Source organism: Macaca nemestrina, chromosome 5 (genome assembly GCF_043159975.1).
Source record: "Macaca nemestrina isolate mMacNem1 chromosome 5, mMacNem.hap1, whole genome shotgun sequence".
NCBI lineage: Eukaryota > Metazoa > Chordata > Mammalia > Primates > Cercopithecidae > Macaca > Macaca nemestrina.
The window spans coordinates 76,939,848-76,962,084 of record NC_092129.1 but is presented as its reverse complement, the minus strand read 5'-3'; the positions used below and the strand labels follow the sequence as shown (position 1 = coordinate 76,962,084).

Below are 22,237 nucleotides of genomic sequence, written 5' to 3'. Positions count from 1 at the left end.
CATCGCCTCCTCTTTATCAGAAGGCTAGAGTTACTTAAGAACTACTCACCAATGGCTTTGTGATTTAGGTGTGCCAACCTCTTCCTGATAAGAGACATGCCCAGAACTGCCATTGCTCATACCCCTGCAGCCGGAGCCGTGCAGGGCCAACATGCACAATACAGCCTCGACTGGAGGGAGGAAGTTCAGCCGAAGCCGATCCCAAGGTGCTTATTTCGTGCAGTGCACGCTTCCTTCCCTTCCTCATGGGTTTCTTTCTAAAATCACAAGTAGTAGGCAGGCCACCCCTGAGCCACCCTCCAGCCTAGAAGAGAAGGTTGAGGGGCTGCAGTCTTCAGAAATCTGCAGGTTTTAGATGCTCAAAGACTAGGTCCTAGGCAAGAGTAAAGCTCATAGTGGAGTTATGAAGAGGGCAAGCAAGTCTCACGGAAGATCCTTGCTTTTCTGTGGCTTCAACCCGGGTAGTGAAATTGCAAAACACTGAGAAGCTGGGTAAAGCCTGAGAAAGAAAGGTGTCAAAGTGGGGTCCGGGGGAGCGGAGGGGAGTGGGGTTATTCAGAGGAAAGGAAAGGCCATTAGAAACTACTTGGGAGGCGGGCTGGGCGCGGTGGCTCACGCCTATCATCCCAGCACTTTGGGAGGCTAAGGCAGGCAGGATCACCTGAGCTCAGGAGTTCGAGACCAGCCTGGGCAACATGGCAAAACCTCATCTCTACAAAAAATACAAAAATTAGCTGGGCATGGTGGCACACAAATGTAGTCCCAGCTGCTCAGGAGGCTGAGGCAGGAGAATCACTTGAGCCCAGGAGGCAGAGGTTCCAGTGAGCTGAGATCGTGCCACTGTACTCCAGCCTGGGCGACAGAGCAAGACCCTGTCTCTAAATAAATAAATAAATAAATAAAAAGTACTTGGAAGGGGCTGACTGTGAAGTGTTAACAATCCTTTAATGCACTCATTTTTCTACTCATCACCAGAATCATCTGTGCCACAGCGGTGCTTCTCCAAGCTGTCAGGTGGGCAACAGAGTCGCTTTCTCTGTCTTGCAGGGAATTTCAGCTCAGGGTGCAGGTCCCTTCTGGTGGGGGCTACTGAGCAGGAGGCTGTCAGGCTGCAGAGAGCTGTGGCCTGCGTAGGCTGCTTGCACTCTCCCATGCTGTCAGCTCTGCTCAGAACATGGGCTCAGTCTTGACAGGGCAGAGGTGGAGGCAGACCAGCCTCACTGATTAAACATTCATCTTCTGGAAACTATACCAGGGTTTGGATAGACTGAGCTTTGCAAAGAATGTTTTATGAACATCACCGTTTCGTATTCTTCCTGACAGAGGCAGCTGAGCCACAGCGGCACTCCCATTTCCTGTAACTGCGCACAGCCTCCAGCAGGCCGGGCCTGGGAATGAGCCCAGGACTGAGCTGCCGCTTCAGAGAGATCGGCTGGCGAGCCAGCGCTCTTGCTGGACCAACGCATCTCGTTTTTAAGCTTCCCCTCTGGAGCCCTCACTCATCCTAATGCTTTCTGTCCACACAATACCCCCCGGCTCTCAGGAATAAGGAAATTGCAAATTAGATTTGCTTGTCTCTGTTGACCTGAAGACAGTCTTTTCCACTGAAGACTAATTGGCATATTCTGTTTTAGGGATCAGCCCAAGTACTTCTGACTGACTCTCACAGACTCACAGAAAAATATGTTTGAGGGTGGAGCTAGAGGCGATGGTCAAGGTCACACAGTAGGAGCCTGAGGGCAGACGAGGGCTCCTCTCCTCCCAACCCTGTCTCTTTCACCTTCCCTCTGGGAAGAGGTGGGCTCTCCTCATCCCTGTGTTTATTTCACCCTCCCTCTCTGGGGAGAGGTGGGCTCTCTTCCACTTTCTGTCTTTTTCCCCCTCTCTTGTCCATTCTTCTACTCTGCACTACCCCATCAGCTACTGGCCCTTTTCCTCTCCCCTGATCACCTCTCTGCCACCTAAGCCTGCAAAGAGCTCCTGCACACCCGTGAGAACCTTCTCGGAGAAGGTGGTTGTCAGCAGCGGTTGGTTAAGCTCCTGAGAGCTTGTGTTCCCTGTTGGGGTTGATGCAGAGTTGGGTGCACTTTGGAGACTTCTATTTGCAAACATCCTTTGCTAACTTAAAACACAGATAACAGCCCTAGAGGTCGCTTTACTGGGAACCTAATGATGCTTCAGGCTCCTTTACTTACACAGCCTCTTTCCAAGGCCTCGTTCTCTGCATACTTAAGAAAAAGCATATCTCATGGAGATTTGCTTTTTCTTAAAGGGGGTCTCCCATGGCATGGTTCAGACTGCTCCAATCCTGGCCCACTCCAGCCATACCTATTGGCACTTTGCCATGCTCTACCTACGACTCGTTAAGAACTGGAGTAAACACTGTGTGGGCCTCACTGGCCAGGACCTTGTTGGAAATGCTCTTGAGTTTGTCAAAGGCTTAAGGACTTGAAGAAGGTGTGAAATAATATTTGTGAAAGAAAAAGTTTAGCCTAAGCCGTTTAATTTTTTTGTGTTTTGTTTTTGTGAGATGGAGCCTCACTCTGTCACCCAGGCTGGAGTGCAGTGGCACGATCTTGGCTCACTGCAGCCTCTGCCTCCCAGGTTCAAGCAATTCTCCTACCTCAGCCTTCCGAGAAGCTGGGATTACAGGCATGCACCACCATGCCTGGCTAATTTTTGTATTTTTTTTTTTTTTTTTTTTAGTGGAGATGGGGTTTTACCACGTTGGCCAGGCTGGTCTTGAACTCCTGACCTCAAGTGATCCGCAGACCTCCCGAAGTGCTGAGATGACAGGTGTGAGCCACCGTGCCCAGCCTGTAAGCCATTTAATTAAAAAAATCTATATGGAAGTCACTCAGAAATGTTTTCCAAATGACTCTTTGGAACCCTGACTTACCCGATGATAAGCACCTCTTCTACGCAGATTTGTTTAAACATCTTAAAAGATGACTGTCTTTTTAAGTCTAGCTATGGGTGTTTCCCCTGATAGAGGGAAGGCTTTCATATCAACCATGAGCCTACTGTCTGTGCCCTCCCCAGCTTTCCTGCTGAGGTGATAGCAGGGGGCAGGGCCACTGGCACCAGGCACCTAAGTGTCTGAGTCCTGTGTGTAGTTCACAGCTTTGAAGACACTCTGCCACATTCAAACCGATTTCCATTTAGAAGGCAAATCTCAGCTGGGGCACACCGGGACCAGGCTCTGTTCTGCAGGGTGTCACCCATCTAAATCTCCTGTTGGCTCAGAAGAGGGCACTGGCGTGGACAGAGCAGAATTTTGTCAGATTCCAACCAAGGGTAGTGCAATGACTCTACTGACTGGAATTTACAATTCTCATTAAATGCTCTCAAAACGTCGCCTGTTTTGAACATATGCTTCTTAGAAAAAACTTAGATATCAAATGACTCAGGGATACCTGATTTTTTAAAAAGAGCTTTTCCTAATTTTCCACTCTGCCAGAATTCCAAGGACGATGGCTGTAATTCCCATTTGAGAAAGTCATGGGGGAAAATGGCCAATATTTTCAGGGTTACTGTGGAGATGACCATGACAAATATTCTTACACTTCTCCCTCTCTCTCTCTCTCTTTTTTTTTTTTTGTAACTTTTGCTTCTAATTCTTATTTGCCCATTTCTTGTTGACTTTTCTACTTAACTTTCTTGCTCTCTGCACTCACCAACTCTCTTCCCTCTATCCTTTTTCCGCATTGATTTCTCTCCCACTTCTGCTTTTTCCGTCTTCTCTTTTTCTTGTCTCTTCCTTTCTACCTCTCTCTTTTACTTTGAACCTTTTTCCCTCCACCACCCAGGCTTCCTGGCTTTTCATCGGAGGACCCTTTAATCTTCTGCCAGTAGAGGGAGACATCACCGCTCGCTTTTTTCTCTATTTGGTGGCTAACACCGAGAAGCCGTTGGGTATGCTTGAATTGATCTAACCAGTTATAAAATCCTAAGGAAAAACGGCCGACCACTTGGATATCTGACAGTGACAGTCCATCTACTCTGAACAGCAAATTGAGATACTCATGTTTTTATTCCAAAACAACCTTTTAAAAGTTCATATTTATCAAATATTAGGTTGAATCATATGACATGACCAATTTTTAAGGTCAAAAATTGGTCGAATGCTGGATGCTAATAGAATAGAAGCTTGATTTCTTGTAAGAGTGTCTATGAAAAGACCTTTCTGCTGGCAGCATAAAAATCCCACTGTCTAAAGTGCTGGAGCTTTTGCTGTCATTGCAGTAAGTCACTGTGACAACTGATTTACTGCCCAAATGAAGCGTCAGCGTTTAACTTGCAAAGCAGTTTATGGTTTCAGACGTCTGGATGTCACACACATTAGCACTTAATGTTACAATTTAAAAACGTCATAGAGATCATTTACTTTTTGTTTCTGCAGATTCTCATATAAAATTGCTCATGTTGGAATACATTTTATTTTACCCTAGCTGACTTCTTGTCTGAAAAAACCGAGTGTACAGATGCTACTAAAAGCAAAACTAGGAGCTTTCTAGATGGCCTGTGTACAAATTAAGAGTGAGTGAAATTATGTATTTCTTTTGCTCCGATTCTGTCAAAAGCATTAGCGTTAGGCATCATTTATTTCTGCTTGGCTGTGAAGCTCTGTTCTGGGGTCTTATGAATGCTTATTGACAGTTATAGAAACACCACAATCTTCTAAAGTCCACCTAAAATGCAGGTGCAGTTTCGAAGGAGAGCTTTTTTGTATTCTTTTATTTAACATTATCATTTACGTTTGCCTAAGTTATTTTTTTTCCTTCTACCTTTGATTTTTCAGGTTACATGGAGCGTTCTTCTGTGATACTAGTTTAATAAATGATGCAACTGCTGGTTTCATCTTGTTTTGATACTGGATTGGGGGATTTAAAATGTTAGGTTAAGTAAATATGGTAAATGATTTTCTAAAAACAAAATTGTAGCAATGATGCACCACGTTACTATCTTTGCATTTAGCATGTGATCCCAAAGGACCTTTGTAGCAACAAGTGCCAGATACAAGCATAAACGATGACATCAATGCTATACAGAAGTTAAATTATTTGACAATCAAACGAGGTATGCACACTAAAAAGTGGATCATAACTGGATGTCGTGAGTATGTCATGCATATACATTGTCCTAGATAGAACTTCGATGTTAGCTAATAATAAAAGCCAATAATGAGGGAAGCAGGAATAATCAAAATGTGGTCCTCGGCTGGCTCTGAGTTATTTGCACATACTTCTAGTACGGCTCCTTGGAATTTCATAGGGGTTCAGAGGGCAAGAGATACTTGGGGTCACATGCATCATCTTACTGCTTTAGATGCCACATTGTTGCTTCTCTAACATTTTCTTCCTTGAGAATTTGTAGTAGAGGGAAAATCTCACAGGCACTGAATAACCACCCCCGTCCCCTACTTGTGAGAGAGGATACGCTAACACTGGATCTTCCCATTCTTGAGATCATAAATAAGACCTCAGTAGGTACTTTGATGTCAGCTTTCTATCAATATTTATCTAATTTTTTTGACCTGCAATATCAGGGTGTTTATCTAGATGTAAAATTATAAAGCCTTTATCTCTAATTGCTAAAATACTGTGTATTTCCTTAGGAACACATTTTCTATCATTCAAGAAATACGTTTCTTATCCAGATACTGGTCCTAAAATAAAATGGCAGGCAAAAATTTGACCAAAGATACCCAGGGCCTCTTTCCCTCCAGCCTTTCTCTCCTCTGCAAATGGAACATGCTGAGTCTGATGCTAAATCTGTCTCCAAAGGCTCCTCCTTCAAAGTAAGCACTGGAAATGGCTTTAGGTCAGAGTAGTCCTACCACATGGCTAATCCAGTGTTTATTGTCGGTAGAGTGGGTAGCAAACAGCCCATGTCTGGAACATATGGCAACATGAGTTGTAACATGTCCTCTAATTATAGAGACAAAGCTTCTACTTCCAGGAATGCTGGAGAACTGACACTGGACCAGCTTTCAGCCTGTATATAAGGGAGTATATGAAACTGGCCAAAGTACAGGAGGCAAATGGTTTCCAGTAGCGCACAACGGGCAGCGCAAGACTGTAATCCCTGAGGGGAGGGAGACTCACAAGGTAAGCCCCACAACCAGCCAGTTCTTTTCTTGGGGAAAGTTCCCCAATCACTGCACAGAGCTGGAGTCTGAGCAGACCACCGTTGTTCGGCTATAGAGAAAACAGAGGTCGGAGTGTGAGAAAAACAAAGTGGCTGGATCTGCAGGGCAGGAAACTGGAGAAGAGGATGCCATTCAGAGAGGGAGGACCAGAAGTCCTAGTGGGGGTTCCAAGGGCTGTAGCCAAAGGCTGTGCTGTGCATGTGCAGGGTGAGAATTCTCTGCCCCAAGGCTTATAAGACAGCAGCTGCAATGGGGTTGAAAGAGAAATAGAGATACTTGAGGTTGAGACAAGTAGTGCATTAGGGACACTGATGTCATGAACACCTCCAACACACTGTTAACACCCCTAGGATCCCAAAGACATCAGAAGGCTGTGCCTTAGGAGTAAGAATCATGCCCTAAAGTAAGACCCCAGGCCCATCCTAACAAAGCTTGAAACCAAACAATCTTCAGAGAAGACATAATTTGGAGGTTGAGTTCCAACAAATTAAAGAAGTCTGGAAAACACTTTGGACTTTCCACAGATCTGTACTAACAAAATATAATATAAGCCGACACATGTTCAAGGTGACCAGCCAGTAACTGAACTGCTTACTGTAACAGGAGCAACACTCTTTGGCGTCAGGTAACAACATCAACAGTTTCTATACCATGTATCTAAAACGTCCTGTAGTCAACAAAATATTAATAGACATACAAAGAAATGGGAAAATATGATAGAACCAAATCAAAACTTTAGAACTAAAAAGTATAATAAACAAAATGAAAAATTATCTGGATGAGATTAGCAGTAGACTGGATATGGCAGAAGAACCGGTGAACATGAAGAGAGATCCAGAGAAATTATCCAGTCTGAAGAGCTGAGAGAGGTGCTGAAGGAAAATGCACAGAGCCTCAGGGACCTATCCTCTGGGTCAAGGTCAAATGGTCTAACACGTGTATCACTGGAGTCCCAGGAGCAAGGAGAATGAATCAAGGCAGAGAAAAAAAAAAGTGAAGATGTAAGGGCCTAAAGCATCCCAACTGGATGACAACAATAACTTACAGGCCCAAAGAAACTGAAAGAACTCTAAGCAGTGTAACAGCAGAGATCACCCGTGGGCCAGGTCCGTGGGCCAGGTCAGTAATTCACGTGGATACTGACATGTTTCCACAGGGACAAGCCTTTTGCCTGATCTCAACTAGACTGGTCTGAAGTGCTACAAATGGTTTTGACTTCAGGGAGCAAGTAGAAAGAAAAAAGCGTGAGTTTAATGTGTCATCGACTAACACTGTCATTTGTAACAGAGAGGAAACTGCTGATGCTGGATAGATGTGCTGATCAGGTTGCGGGTTAGATTATGAAGAGGTTGCACATTCGGTTTCACAGCCTGGTTTTGTGACTGACCGCAACCGATTAATCATCCTTGGGCAGAGAAAGCCTGTGGAGTGTGGCTTCCTCAGCCCTGGGAGGAGCCTTCAGGCCTACCAGGGAGACTTCTGGTGTCGGGGTTAGGAAGAGTATTTTCCATGGAGTCAGACTGCCAAGCATGAGATCACGGCGTGGCCACTGGTTATCTCTGTCACACACTTAACATCCCTGAGTCTCAGTCTCCTCAATGGGGCAATCAGAGTATCCCCATGAGATGGTTTTGTGAGGACTAGACGAGATGATGATTATGTAAAGCACTGAGCCCAGTGTCCGGCACACAGGAGACGATCTCTTTCTCTCTCCTTTCTCTTTCTCTTTCTTGTTTAACCAACATTTGCTGAAACCAACTATCATAGGGACTATTCTAGACTCCGGGTAGATGTGCTAAACAAATAGCACTGAAGCACTCAATTATTATTATTAAAGCCTGAGGCATTTTTAATAGAAGGTAAAATATTCATTGACAATTGAAATTCATAAATCCTTGAAGTTTGGCTGAAGCTCCCCTTCATGTAAAAATGACTAATGCTTGGTAACTTCCTAGCACAGGCTTTCACAGGGGAGCGTGGGTAAGGGTAATGGGTTGTGGGGACTGAAAGAGTGTGGCTGAAAATCAATTTACGCACAGTCAGCCCCTGTAGATGTTTCTTTATTGACGTGCATAACATAGGGTTAAAAGCATGGGCTCTGGGGTCAAATTAGGACGTTTTTGTTAGAAAATTGTACTTAAGCTCTCCTTCCTCTGGTTTTGTTAATCTATAAAATGGAGATAATATTAGTAGCAGGCTCAGAGGGGTGCTGTGAGGGTTAGCAGAAGTTATGTACGTGGAAGGCTCGGAACAGCACATGGTATGTCCATGTGGTATAGTCTGGGAAGTGCTGAGCCCTGTGTCGGTGTGAAGGTGGATGAACTGCAAAGAGGAGAGTCGGGAAAGAACATCGGGTCTCATGTTCTGCTTAGTGCCAGCCCTGCTTGCATGTTTCCACAGTCCTGTGAGCACGGTCCCTATACCACAGAAGCCCATAAAGAACAACCAAAGCAACAGAAAGGCCTGTTCGCCAGGCGCCCGAATGGCCGGTAAATGTACAGTCCAGTGGAACATTATCTGCTGGTGATATTGGCCTGTTGATTAGACACAATGGGTTCAAAGCCCTGACGACAGAGAAGAGTCTGCTGGAGGGGACCTCCACTTGGCAGGACCCTGAAGGTCGATGTTCAGCCCTTGCCATTAATTTCATCCCACCAGCTACCTGGGAGGCTAAGGCAGGAGAATTGCTTGAGCCCAGGAGGTGCATGTGTCAGTGAGCCAAGATTGCGTCACTGCCTGTCCAGCATTGCGAGGAGATGCTCCCTGTCCCAAGTCTGACATCTCTGGGTGGGGACTCCCGGTCCTGGGCTGTTCCCTCTTGGATTGAGTAGAGTCTGAATCCCAGACCCACTCTCTGGTCCTAGTTGTGACCTGTGGGGCCACACAGAACACATCTCATCCTCTCCTGCTGATGTTCTCATGGCACTTGGGGTAGTCCAACAGGCGGTAGAAGCCTTGAGACCAAAAGGACTTCTTCCAGAAGCAACCTGGGTTTCTCACAGCAAGGGGAAGGCATGGGACTCCAAGCTAATTAGACTTTTAAATTTATTCATCTATGAGCAACTTACTTTGTAATTGGTAACAATTTCCATGTAATTATATATGTGCTTGGGGATTCTGATGAAGTAAGAAAAACCCAGTGTACAAATCATTTCTAAACTGTCATAAAAGTTTCATGAGTGCTAAGTTTAACAATTAATGAAGTTAACATATTCATGTGTCTCAAAGACATTAAGCATTTATCAATTTTGATTTTGCAGTTTTCTTTTCATGTTTTAGAGCTTGTAATTTTTTTTCCAGGTCTTACACTTTTTTATAGTTCCTGGAAAAGTGCATGGGCACTTGCCTACAGTGTCTGATGGCTTGAATGACCATGACATCTGTCTCTTGGTTCACAGATTAATTTCATCCCACCATGGTCATAACTTTGTGGAACCATGACATGTCACTATATCAAAGAGAACTCCTTCCCTCTAGCTCCTAGTTCCCCATTCAGGATGGAGGTCTTTGGAGATGTGGCAAAATTGGAGGATGGAAGGAATGAGGAAAAGAAGTTGGAACAAATTAATATTTGTTAAGAACCTCCTGTGAGTGAGCCCCTGCAAGGAGAATTTGCACATACTTTCAACTGAACGTTTAAAAACCACCTCCAGGCCAGGTGTTGGGGCTCATGCCTGTAATCCCAGCACTTTGGGAGGCCAAGACAAGTGGATTACTTGAGGTCAGGAGGTCAAGACCATCCTGACCAACATGGTGAAACCCTGTCTCTACTAAAAATACAAAAATTAGCCAGGCATGGTGGCATGCACCTGTAATCCCAGCTACATGGGGGGCTGAGGCAGGAGAATCGCTTGAACCCAGGAGGTCAAGAGTGCAGTGAGCAGAGGTCATGCTACTGCACTCCAGCCTGGGTGACAGAGTGAGACTCTGTCTCAAAAAAAAAAAAAAATAAAATAAAAAAATAAATAAATAAAATAAAATAAAATAAATAAAGGGGTAAGTTAGAAAATGTATGTCTCAGTGCTCTGTAAATTGCAAAGCTCTATATAAATACAATTCTCTGTCTTTATTAATTTGCAATCTGGCCTGCCATGTCTGGGGACAATACTTCATTACTCCACGTACAGAGTTCTGATTTGGGGTCCTGCTTATGCTTTTCCAAGATTATCAAAAATTAGCCAGGCATGGTGGCGGATGCCTGCAGCCCAGCTACCTGGGATGCTGAGGCAGGAGAATTGCTTGAGACCAGGAGGTGGATGTGTCAGTGAGCCAAGATTGCGCCACTGCACTCCAGCCTGGGCGACACAGTGAGACTCCGTCTCAAAAAAACAAAACAAAACAAAACAAGCACCTCCAGTTTATTAGGTCATAAACTGTTGGTGGCAAGAGGAAATAGAATCTCAGTCAATCCTTACCACAGGCCAGGGAGGTGAACATCAGTATCACTTCATTTTACGGTTTAGGGATTTAAGGCTCTTGGGATTAAGTGACTTGCCCAAGATCACCCAGCCCCAAAGTGTCAGGGCTGGCAAAGGTCAGAGCCAGCCCAGGTGCTCTGACCCCACAGCTGTTCTCTGCCACTCCCCACTGCATAGGCTATTTGCAAAGCTTTTCCTTCCATTATCTTTCAGGATTATCTTATTCTGTTGTTCTTACTTGTGTCCAATTAGACCAAGGAGAAACTTCACTTGAACTGGTGGGGACACAGCTGGCAGAGGTGGGCATAGAGAAAGGAAAATGTAATGAATGCTGATTTCAAAAAATAATTTTCCAGCATGTAAGATGAAATTGGACTAGTATCTCAGATGACAAACATGAGTAAGTCTTACAGGTTTTTTGAAATGCCGGAGTGACTGATACTTCTAGGCTAGCTGACAAAAGGGATTCACGTCTCCACTGTTTCCAAGTGACTTTCTACCAACCAGACCATTTCTCTATCGACACAGGAAGCAAACCTTCCCTGAGCGTTCCATCCAGCTACCTGCTGGGCTGCTCCCCACCACCCCCAGGTATCCGTGGCACCCACATTCCACATGCCTAAGTCAACTTCCCCGCAACTTGCACCCCCTCTTGAAACACCAAGACGCTTTGCCCCACACATGCCTGTGCTTTGTTTGCTTGAAACATCCCTCCCGCCTTTGGGTGGCGAATTCTCAGATGTCATCCCCTCCAGGAAACTTTGCCTGAAACCTAAGTGCTCTTTGTCGAAGCTCCCCCGCCCCTCCCTCAACGGTCTGTCACATTCTAGCACATTCTGTTCAAATCCTCCGAATACCCATTTCTCTGAATAGACCATGTGTTACTTGAATGAAACTGACCTAAGGTTTTTCAAGATAAAAGAAACTTATTTGTGCCAAAGCAAATAATGGCTCAAAATTATTCCATTTAACTGAAACGTTTGGAGAGAACAAGAGAATCTGAAGGCTGTGTCAATGGTTCTCAACACTGGCTGCCAATTAAAGTCTTTTCCAGTTCCATAGCACCACCAAGGCCTGGCTGCCCACCCTGGGATTCCGACTTAACTGGATGCAGAGATCAGTACTGTGATTCTAATGAGTGTCCTGGGCTGAGGAGCAACAGATTGTAATAAATTATCCCTCAGCTCCTAGACACAGGGCCAGGTCTGAAGAGGGTCACCTTTCCAACTTGAGGGCTTTTCAAATGGAAATATGACATGTAACAGAAAGCACCTGGGCCAGGCACTGCGGCTCATGCCTCTAATCCCAACACTTTGGGAGGCCAAGGTGGGTGGATCTCCTGAGGTCAGGAGTTCGAGACCAGCCTGGCCAACACGGTGAAACGCCTTCTCTACTAAAAATACAAAAATTAGCCTGGCATGGTGGCACACGTCTGTAATCTCAGCTACTTGGGAGGCTGAGACAGAAGAATCGCTTGAACTCGGGAGGTGGAGGTTGCAGTGAGCCAAGATTGTGCCACTGCACTCCAGCCTGGGTGACAAGAGTGAGACTCCATCTCAAAAAAAAAAAAAAAAAAAAGAAAAAAGAAAAAAAGAAAGCACATAGGCCTTCCTAGCTGTGTGACTGTGAGCAAGTTACTCAACATATGCAAGTCTCAGTTTCATCCTTTGTAAAACGAGGCTATCTTGCAGGTTGCTAATACTCTTGCAATGATAGTATCAGTATCACCAATGCTCTGTCCATTCTAGAGTGCTAAACCTCAGCAGAGACCCACCTGGCCACAGTATGCTTCTAGAGCAAATAAATTTTGTGCCGTTCTTAGAATGGCTTGAAGTTCAGCTTGCAATTCTGACTAATTTAACATTAAAGGATTTGTGTATTTGTTTTCCCATCTGTCTAATTGGGGATTGGAATGCAAAAACTCTTTTATTGATTTTGAGATCTAACTATATCCAAAACAGGAAATAAGTAAAAAGGAAGATGACGGATTGCTTGGCAAGTTGCCAGACCACTTGCTCTTAGCGATGGTGCTGCAGGCTTTCCAAGCACAGAGGGTGGGTGCCCTGGGTGTCTATCACTGCATCACAGACCAGAAAACCATAGGGCCTCGGGACCCTTTCGGCCAGGCACTGCTGGTCATGATGTGCTGGCTCAGTCTGTGGTGGTCTTTGTTGCTTGGGATATCTGTTACCGGCAGCCGAAGCAAATCAAAGGAGAGAAATGTTATAGTTGCCCCAGAGAATTTGTATTGTTGTCTTGAAATATTTCAGATCATTTGTCCATGTTTTGACAATTCCTGGAAATTAACTGGTCTGTGTATTTCTCATGGCCTTAATATGACTCAAAGCAGGAGAAAGCAAAGCAACAGTGCGGGGCTCATGCTGGAACTCGCTCTGCTAGAGGTTCCCAGCTCTCTCAGCTGGCGTGTGCATTTCACAGAATGTTTAAACAAAATACCAATTTCTTCCCTTCAGGGCTTACTCCAAGTGCCTATTGACTTTCACTGAAGTCTTTGACTGCTTCTAATTTGTCTCTAATTTGTTTAATGGATAAATTCCTAGAAAGACACAAACTACTGAAACGGACCCAAGGAAAAAGTAAAAAATCTGAATAGACCTGTAATAAGTAGAGTGAATTAGTAATCAAAAAAATATCCACAGAGAAAGTTCAAGACCAAATGGCTTTCCTGGCAAATTGTTCCAAATCTTTAAAGGTGAATTCACACCAGTTCTTCACAAACTTTTCAAGAGACAGAAGAGTAAGAAGCACTTCTCAACTCCTTCCATGAGGCCAGTATTACCTCCTGATACCAACACCAGACGAAGACTTCACAAGAAAACTACAGACAACTCTCTTATGAATACAGATGGAAAAATCCTTAACAAAATACTAGCAAACTGAATTTAGCAACATATAAAATGGATTATACACCATGGCCAAGTGGGATGCATCCCATAAACTCAAGAAACAGGAGACAAATAAGAAAAACAACACATACTCCTACTCTCAGGGAAGTTCTGGTATGATGGTCAGACTGCACATGGCCCCACAGCACACCCCCAGTCCTGTGTCAAGTGCGGGCTTAGTCAGTTTGGGGGCTGTTGGTCAGGGTGGGTGGGAGGAGAGGAGGAGCTGAGAGTCATGGTGTTTACCTCCTTCTGGGGGTTGGAGAGCTCTTTCCTGTGCGTGTGGACTGAGATGTTGTCTCTGCCCTCCTCATCTCCTGGTGGAGTTGCAAGGATCGGAGACTCACAAAAGGCTCACAGCTAAATGGGGGCTTTAGGTACAAATTAATCCCAGCTCCTATTTTGCAGATGAGGAAAACTGAGGACTAGTGAGGCAAGAGGGACCTGCCAATCATCAGGGAACTCACTGGCAGGGGCCAGAATGGGAGCTCTCATTCCCTGGTTCCCATCCTGGGCTCTTTCCCTCACACCAGTCATCTCTATTGTTTTCCAGTTGCTGCAAGAGGGTCCAGTTGAGCTCACTCATCCTGCCACTCATGGATCTCAGGGAGATAATAATAGTAACAGCTGACACTTAAATAGTACTTCTCTTCTACTAGGCAAGGTTTTAAGTGCTTTACATGTCTTAACTTAATCCTCAGAAACCCTACAAGGTAAGAATATCAATGTTCCTATTTATAGATGAAAACACTGAGGCAGAGAGGTTAAGCAACTCATCAAGCTTATGCTTCTAGTAAGTGGCAGCAGTCTGGTCTCTGCAAAATGAATCCCCATCTCCAATTTTCCTCTTCCAGATGGGGATAAAAAGTCATCTTAAAGCCCGCTAGCTGACTCGAAAGCATTTACCATGTGGAAGAGACGTCTCTGTACAGCTTTTATCACTGGCTGGAACATCCTGCTTAAGGGACTTGACTCTAAAATTCTGTGCTATTACCAAATCCAGACTAGCACTCACATGTGTATGACTCCCAGGATGTTGAGATTTCTTACAGTTTTGCCTCCGTTAGGGAGACGGTAGACCATGGTACTCACTGATGGAGAGCTTCTTTACCATGAGGTCCATGGGCTTTAAGACCTTGATCCTGAAATTTCATGCACATGTCATGTGTCTGAGCCTAGACTCATGGGGCATGGATTCATTAGGGCTGTGATACTGGAGCGTTTTTGTACTGTACAGCTCCCAGGTGCACATGAGTCCTGTTCATTTCTTTACACCCGACAGTGCTTTCAAACCTTCCCCTGGAAGCTCTCTGGAAAGATTTGTGCATGCCTGAGTAAAGGAATGAATGGCCACATGCAGTGGCTTACACCTGTAATCCCAACACTTTGGGAGGCTGAGGCAGGTAGATCGCTTGAGGTCAGGAGTTCGAGACCAGCCTGGGCAACATGGCAAAACTGTCGCTACAAAAAATGCAAAAATTAGCCGGACATGATGGTGCATGCCTGTAGTCCCAGCTACTCAGGAAGCTGAAGTGGGAGGATCACCTTGAGACCAGGAGGTGAAGATTGCAGTGAGCTGAGATCTCACCACCGTACTTCAGCCTGGGCGACAGAGTGAGAATCTGCCTTAAAAAACAAAAACAAACAAAAAATGGTGCTCTCTTCCCTTTGTGTGTATGGATGGCAAGAAGATGCTACAGGAGATGTGAAGTCACCTGCACTCACGTGTGCATGGCAGAGAGTGCACTGTCAGCCTGGGCAGGTGACCAGGGCTGCACACAGGTCCTCACTAAATCCCTCCATGATTCTGTATGCCATCAGCCTGAGGCCAGCAGTGAAGAGGCTCTGCTTCCAGGTCCAGAGCTCCTCCTGATCTGCCTGGTGCTCAGTGGCATGGTGACATCACATGCAGCTCTTTCCTGGGGTATTCAGGCTGTCTCATCCTCAGTCACAGTGGAGAATAGGAGGGCAAGGAGCCTTGGGTTTTTTTTTTTTTTTTTTTTTTTTTTTTTTTTTTTTTCTATCTTCAAACTTCCTGACACCGTACTCAAGCCCACAGATGAACAGATGCCTTAATAAGTAGTCTTACAGGCTGGGCGCGGTGACTCATGCCTGCAATCCTAGCACTTTGGGAGGCAGAGGCTGGTGGATCACTTGAGGCCAGGAGCTTGAGACCAGCTTGGTCAACATGGTGAAACCCCGTCTCTACTAAAAAATAAAAAAATTAGCTGGGTGTGGTGGCGGGTGCCTGTAATCCCAGCTACTCGGGAAGCCAAGGCAGGAGAATCACTTGAACCTAGGAGACGGAGGTTACAGTGAGTGGAGATCATGCCACTGCACTCCAGCCTGGGCGACAGAGTGAGACACTATTTCCAAAAAAAAAAAAAAAAAAAAAAAAAAAAAAAAAAAAAAGTAGCCTTACACTGGATTGAGTGATAAGGGGTGACCAACAGGCAGCTGCTGCACGGCTACAGGCTTCTTAACCTTTGCAGCATCCTCTTCCAACAACGCTTACAACATCACAGTCCAGTGCCTTCAGCGGTACTAGTTAGTTGGAAGGTGACTCCTACAGGAATAGGCAGATGAACCCTAGCATTTCTGCCATGTCACGATATGTGCGCTTGACCAGAGTCTTGGTGCGGGTGTAGAATGAATGGACTCCAGAGGGGACTCTGATTTGCCATATGGAGTAAAACGACCTCCCCATTTCCATGGTTAAAGCTACCTTCTCTATCACAGAGGCACAGCGTAGGTGCTCAATAACTGTTTGCTGGATTGATGAATTATGTCCCACCTGGTCTTGACCTGAAGTGGCTTCCTGGTGAGAGCACCTGTAAACAGCCTTTGTTAATTTTCTTAATCTCAACAAAGCATAGAACTTGCTGAGATCAGTACCCTGAAGAACTTGGTGAGCCCAGTATTATGGGGATCACAGGGTAAGAGGAACATAAGTTCACTGGTTTTGAGAAGGACAGTTGCCATCAGTGGTCAATTCTACTGCAGGTTCTTAATGCTTCCTTCATGTATCTGCTCACATGCTGCCCCCGACTACTGACCCCTTTGAAGGTGGATGAGCTGTACCCCACAAACTTTGTATCTCTAGCTCCTAGTCTAGTCCTCAACACACAGAGGGAACCCAGGTAGAGTGGCTGATTGAATGAGAGGTTATTGTGTGTAGACACATGCACACATCAGAGAAATGATCAACGTATGTTGTGGCCAGAATTCTGGTGAGCTCTGTCCTTAAGGGCACTTCTTGTACACCTGCGAATCGTGAAGAAAGCCTCTGAGCACAGATCTCCTGGTCTTTAATGCCTGTGCACTTGTGGGCATGCAGTATCAGAAGTGAACGTGGGCACTGGAGTCACCAGGCTAGCTTTGAACCCACAAATTAGTGTCTGTGTGCTCTTGGGTAGACAGATGACCAATCTCTCCTACTTAAAAAAGGTGGGGTCAAGCGTCCCCTTTTCCCACTGTGGCTTTAGGGTTAAATGAGTTGGTGACCACCACACGCCCTGAACACAGCTGGTCTCTGTGAATGTAATCCCCTTTCCTGCGAGCCTGTCTCTTCCTCCGTCTGTTCTCAGTTTCTTTTTCTGAAGAATATGGGGGAGTGACCCTCAAAGGGTCCCTTGAGTGCATGAGTTATGACCAAACAAGCTGTTTCCCTGATCCCTTACAGAGTGGAGGGCAAGGACCCTGAAATAAACGTACTTGCTTTGAAAGAAAACATGCCAGGCACAGTGGCTCATGCCTGTCATCCCAGCACTTTGGGAGGCTGAGGCAGGTGGATCACCTGAGGTCAGGAGTTCGAGACCAGCCTGGCCAACATGGCGAAGACCTGTCTCTACTAAAAGTACAAAAAGTAGCCTGCATGATGGCATGCACCTTCAGTCCCAGCTACTTGGAAGGCTGATTCGCTTGAATCTGGGAAGCAGAGGTTGCAGTGAGCTGACACCATGCCACTGCATTCCAGCCTGGGTGACAGAGCGAGACTCTGATTCAAAAAAAAAAAAAAAAAAAAAAAAAAGCAAAAAAAAAAAAAAAAAAAGAGAGAGAGGGAGAGAAAACGTTTTATTAGCAAAGCAGAGCAAAGCAATACAAACAAGACACCAGCAACACCAACACACAAACCCCAGCCACCTCTGCTGGGGGCTGAGCCTTGTTCACACAGCTGTGGAAGCTGACAGTCTCAGGACTCTCTTGAGGCTGCCAGCTTCCACCTTGCAGTTCTTTGCTCCCAGAAGCAAGGTGTTCTGGGCTGCTGCCCACATCCAGTCTACCTGAAAGTCAGGTCTCTGATCTGTCATGGACGCTCTGGAGTGGGTGATTCAGCTACAGAAAGAGCACACAGCGCAGGACCACCACAAGACAAGGTCCTCTGCAGGAACATGGAACTTCTAACTTTAGGGACATTTGTTCCAAATAAAAAGAGGCCATTGCCTTCCAGACACCTAGGGAATCTTAAGACACTGATGGTCGGGACCAGGCCAGGCTGGGATTTCTGGTGTCCATGAATAACTCCTGCCCCCTCCCCCAGATCTCCACCTGCCCATTGGAAACCTGCAGGCTGGGAACCTGCACGCAGGAAGCAAAGCACGTCCACCCGTCGAAGAAAGCGTGAGACGTGTACGCGCCCTGGAGAGGCACTGGTCAGTTTTGCGGCAAGTGATCGTACACCTGGTCTGATCATTTGCACTATTTAGCACAGGGCTGATCCCAGACTTTGGGTGGACGCAGGGGAACTGGCAGCACCAGCCACACACGCTTGAGGAAGTGGAAGAGGGGTCAGTACAGATGGGGACCAAGGTACGGAAAGGGAAATGGAAGACCATGAGCACAGCCTTGCCTGGGACATGTGTCTCATCCCTCAAACAACAGCCTGATCCTGTATAAGGGGGGCTTCCATCCACATGCCTCAAGCTGTTTTGGCAGAGGGATCGCGTGTGTGGACTTCCCCTGCACAACTGTGAACAAGCACACCAAACTCAGTGGCCACACGCTTCCCTGGCTACTGCCTTTGTTTAACGTCTTGCCTGCCGTCTGAGCACGGTAGTCAGGGGGTGGGGGGCCGCGGGCTGCCCCTGCTCCTGGGGAGGTCTGCTAGGAAGGCTGCTCGGTGACTTGTTAGTGAGCACACAAGCAAAAGGAAAGCTGTCATGGGGCGGTGGCCCCCGCTCCTACCATGTCACTCTGTGACTGCGTGGCCCCGTACATGGTGATACCGCTGGAGGGTGCTGCTGGCTGCGGCGTGTCAGGCTGGATGTACCCTCTTCTGTCAATTAGGCTGCGAGAGAGAAGAGAACACAGGAGGAAGAGAGTGAATAAAAAGCCAGAGATGCAGCAGCACTATTTCAGGTTCCGTGTCAGGGCTCCCTCTTCCCATGATAGGCCCACCTCAGGCACCTTAGACTACTCCTCTCCTCACTTTCATGTACAATCAGTGACCAGATTCTGTTCCTTCTCCCTTTAAACATGACTGTGGCATGGCCTGCCTCCTGGCCAGGCCAAGGGCATGTCACCTGCTCAGATGCCAGCATCTCCCTCTTGTCCACTAACTGCGGCAGCCTCTAAGCTGGTCTCACTCCACCTGTCACCATCTGTCCCCAGTGCTCCTCTCCAGCCTCAACGGCACATCTTCTTACTACATTCACTCAGCAAACGTGTTCAGGCCACGACCATCCCCGCCTCTGAGGACTGACTATCTGGGCTGCTTTTCTCAGAACGCAGGGCCTCCTACGTGTCAGTTCAGCTTTTGGAACACAGGAGTTAACCTCATGACTACTGCCTTCAGGTCTTTAAGTGGCAGAACGATAAGCCAGAAAAACCACGGGATCCTCAAATGGGACTCCCTCTGCCTCAGTTCCAGCTGAACACTCTATAGGTTTAGAAAAAACAACAGGCAACAAGAATCTCCACCTTTCAAAGAGAAGTGCCGGACCTCCTCTGCAGGACGTCAAAGGGGGTTCTCAAACCAGCGTTGCAACCCTCCCTTCAAAGGTACAAAGGGTCAGAGGGGGAAAGAGCAGAGAAGGCTGTTTTGAAGAAAGGTGCTCTGCCCTCTAGTGTGGGTGACAGCCAGGGATGGACTGGGACCTGAGGGTTGGGTGAAGGTCCAGGTGTGGGTCTCATGGGAGAGAGTCAGTGCCAAGCTGTCTTGAGGGACTGGGCACGGTGGTTCACACCTGTGATCCTAGCACTTTCGGAGGCCAAGGTGGGCAGATCACCAGAGGTCAGGAGTTTGAGACAGGCCTGGCCAACATGGTGAAACCCCGTCTCTACTAAAAATACAAAAAAACTAGCCAGGTGTGGTGGCACGTGTCTGTAATCCCAGCTACTTGGGAGGCTGAGGCAGGAGAATCGCTTGAACCTGGGAGGCAGAAGTTGCAGTGAGCCAAGATCATGCCATTGCACTCCAGCCTGGGCGACAGAGTGAGATTCCGTCGCAAACAACCACCACCACCAGGTCTTGAGTGAATGTCACGGGTTGAACTGTGCAGAAAGATATGAAGTCCTAACCTGGTACCTGCAAGTGTGACCTTACTTAGAGGTAGGGTCTTTGCAAATGTAACCAAGTTAAGATGAGGTCACACTCAATTGGAGTGGGCCTTTGTCCAATGTGACTGGTGTCCTTACAAGAAGAAAAAGAGGAGAGGAAGAGAATGCTGGGTGAGGGTACAGAGACACACAGGGAGAACGCCACGGGCTGACAGAGGCTACCCCGCAGTGAAGCATGTGCCAGCCAAGGAACGCAGAGGGCTGATGGCCCCACCAGGTGCCCGGAAGAGGCAAGGAAGGGTTCTCCCCAGCCTCGGGACAGTTGCAACCCTGCTGGCACCTTGATTTCAGGCTTCGAGCCTCCGACTGTAACAGAACAACTTTCTGTTGTTTTAACTCTCCCATTTCATGGCAGTTGTTGGACTGCAGTGCCCTAGGAAACTACGATAGGACTCAGCCCAAGAGACCCACAGAGGGGGCCTCACAGAGAGGCCTGTGCAGGGCTCATGGCCTCGGGCGCGGGGTTGCAGTGGCAGGTATGAGTGACTCTCAGGAGAAAAGGCCCTGCCTCCATCAGGGAACTGCGATGGGGGGTCCTCAGAGGAAACTCTTAGTCAGGAGCTCTCAGACCCCACCAGTTTAGAGCATTGGCAGGGGACCAACAGCACTGACCCCCTGCCCAAATCCCCTCCTCACTGTTGGACAGGAAGCTGGTGGGGAGACAGGACTAGCTGGGGGCGGGGGGTGGGGCAGAACTCAAGAGGAAGAGGGAACCCCACAGTCCTCCCAACCAGGTTCGGGTGAAGGGATGGGAAGTGTTAACTCTCAATGAACTTGGCAGTTCTGATGCACTGAAATGATACTATTTTGGAGGGAAAGTGCCCTGACGCGCGCGCTCTCTCTCTCTCTCTCTTTTAAGTGACAAGAGAAATTAAGGGGCTTGCAGGGGATTTCATCCAGGAGCGGAAAAAGAACTAGGTCATCAAAAAAGTCTGAAGGGACAGCAGGGGGAGAAAAATGAAGCGTTCTCGGCCAGCATCCCATCACATCCAGCCTGTTTAATGTAGCAGCTGGGCTCCCAGGGCTGTGATGCTCTGGACACAGCGGGCTCTGCCTATCCTTCTTGTCACCTGGCCTCGCCCCTTGTCTTGTCTCACCTCTCGGCCCACCTCCCCTCGCCCCTCACTCCTGACACTAACCCCCTCAGCATTTCCTTGGATGAGCCAGGACCCTCACCCTCGGGTCCCTGCACAGGCTGCCCCCTTTGTCTTTTGAAACCCTGCTCCTCCCCACCACTTCCTCCTCCAAACTCCTTCTCACCCTTAGGAGAGATCACAGCTTAGACCTACTCCTGGGCGGCCCATGCACCTTACTGTGCGCCGCCTGCCCATGGACGGTCCCTGCTGCCCAGGAGCCAGACCCTCTCCCGTGCACCCCCAGCGCCTGGCACGGAGCCGGCTCCACTGCGCATGCGCCGTCAGTGGTGGCCACGTGACCCACGTGACCGGCCCAAGTCTGGTGTGACACTGACCATTCCTTGGGCCTTTCTGTGTTCCCAATTTTCCATTCCTCCTGTCAGGCTTATATGAGGACCCCTCCCCCCAAACCTGGCCATACCCAGCCAGCTGCCGTCCCCGCCTCTGGTGACATTGCAGGAACCGAATGTGGGTCTCTGCACTCTTGGTATGCAGGCTCCCAAAAGGGAACACAAAGACTCGCTCTGCTTCATTTGCATGGCATGGCACCGTTTAAGAACCCACGAGGGGCAAGTCAAGCACAGGGGTCTGGGCACGTGGGTCTGAGGCAGGGCACACTCTCAGCGGGTGGGCCTGACTGGGATGCCCGGGAAGGCCCTGGCCCACTTAAGGGCACAGGGGCTGGGGCGAGGTAGCACAGGGGGAGGGGAAGGCAAGAGAGGATGAGAGGGAGAGGCAAAGGTAGGCATCACCCCCTCACATCTGCCTGGGAGCCTGTGAGTGGCCTGTGTCCCTGCCCAAGCGCCAGAATGACCCAGGGAAAGCTATAGCCCCGCTTTAACAAAGCAAATATCTCATTTGCCTCGCTCTACCTTCACCCAGTAAAGCCTCCCCCGGAGTCCCTGCAGTGCGGCCCCAAATCCCTGGAGCCTCTTCAGTGGGCCCCACACTGCTTCAAGTCTGGAGCTGCCAGATTCATGAATCACCTCTGTTCAAATACATTCTTCAATATTTTCATGTCCTTCAGTTTACCTTTTAACAAATGATTCAAACACTTCTGAGGGTAGG

At 47.5% G+C, this 22,237-nt stretch overlaps 1 protein-coding gene across 4 annotated transcripts in view; it reads right to left on the bottom strand.

The window, feature by feature from the left end:
* The window catches only part of LOC105478737 (zinc finger DHHC-type palmitoyltransferase 14), a 297,287-nt gene that overhangs the window by 2,879 nt on the left and 272,171 nt on the right, over positions 1–22,237 (bottom strand). For all 4 annotated transcript variants that reach the window (XM_011736331.3, XM_011736332.3, XM_011736335.3 and 1 more), the window contains one exon: positions 18,660–18,762. In XM_011736331.3, the coding sequence (XP_011734633.1) occupies positions 18,660–18,762 (103 nt within the window). The remainder of the gene's footprint in view (positions 1–18,659; positions 18,763–22,237) is intronic.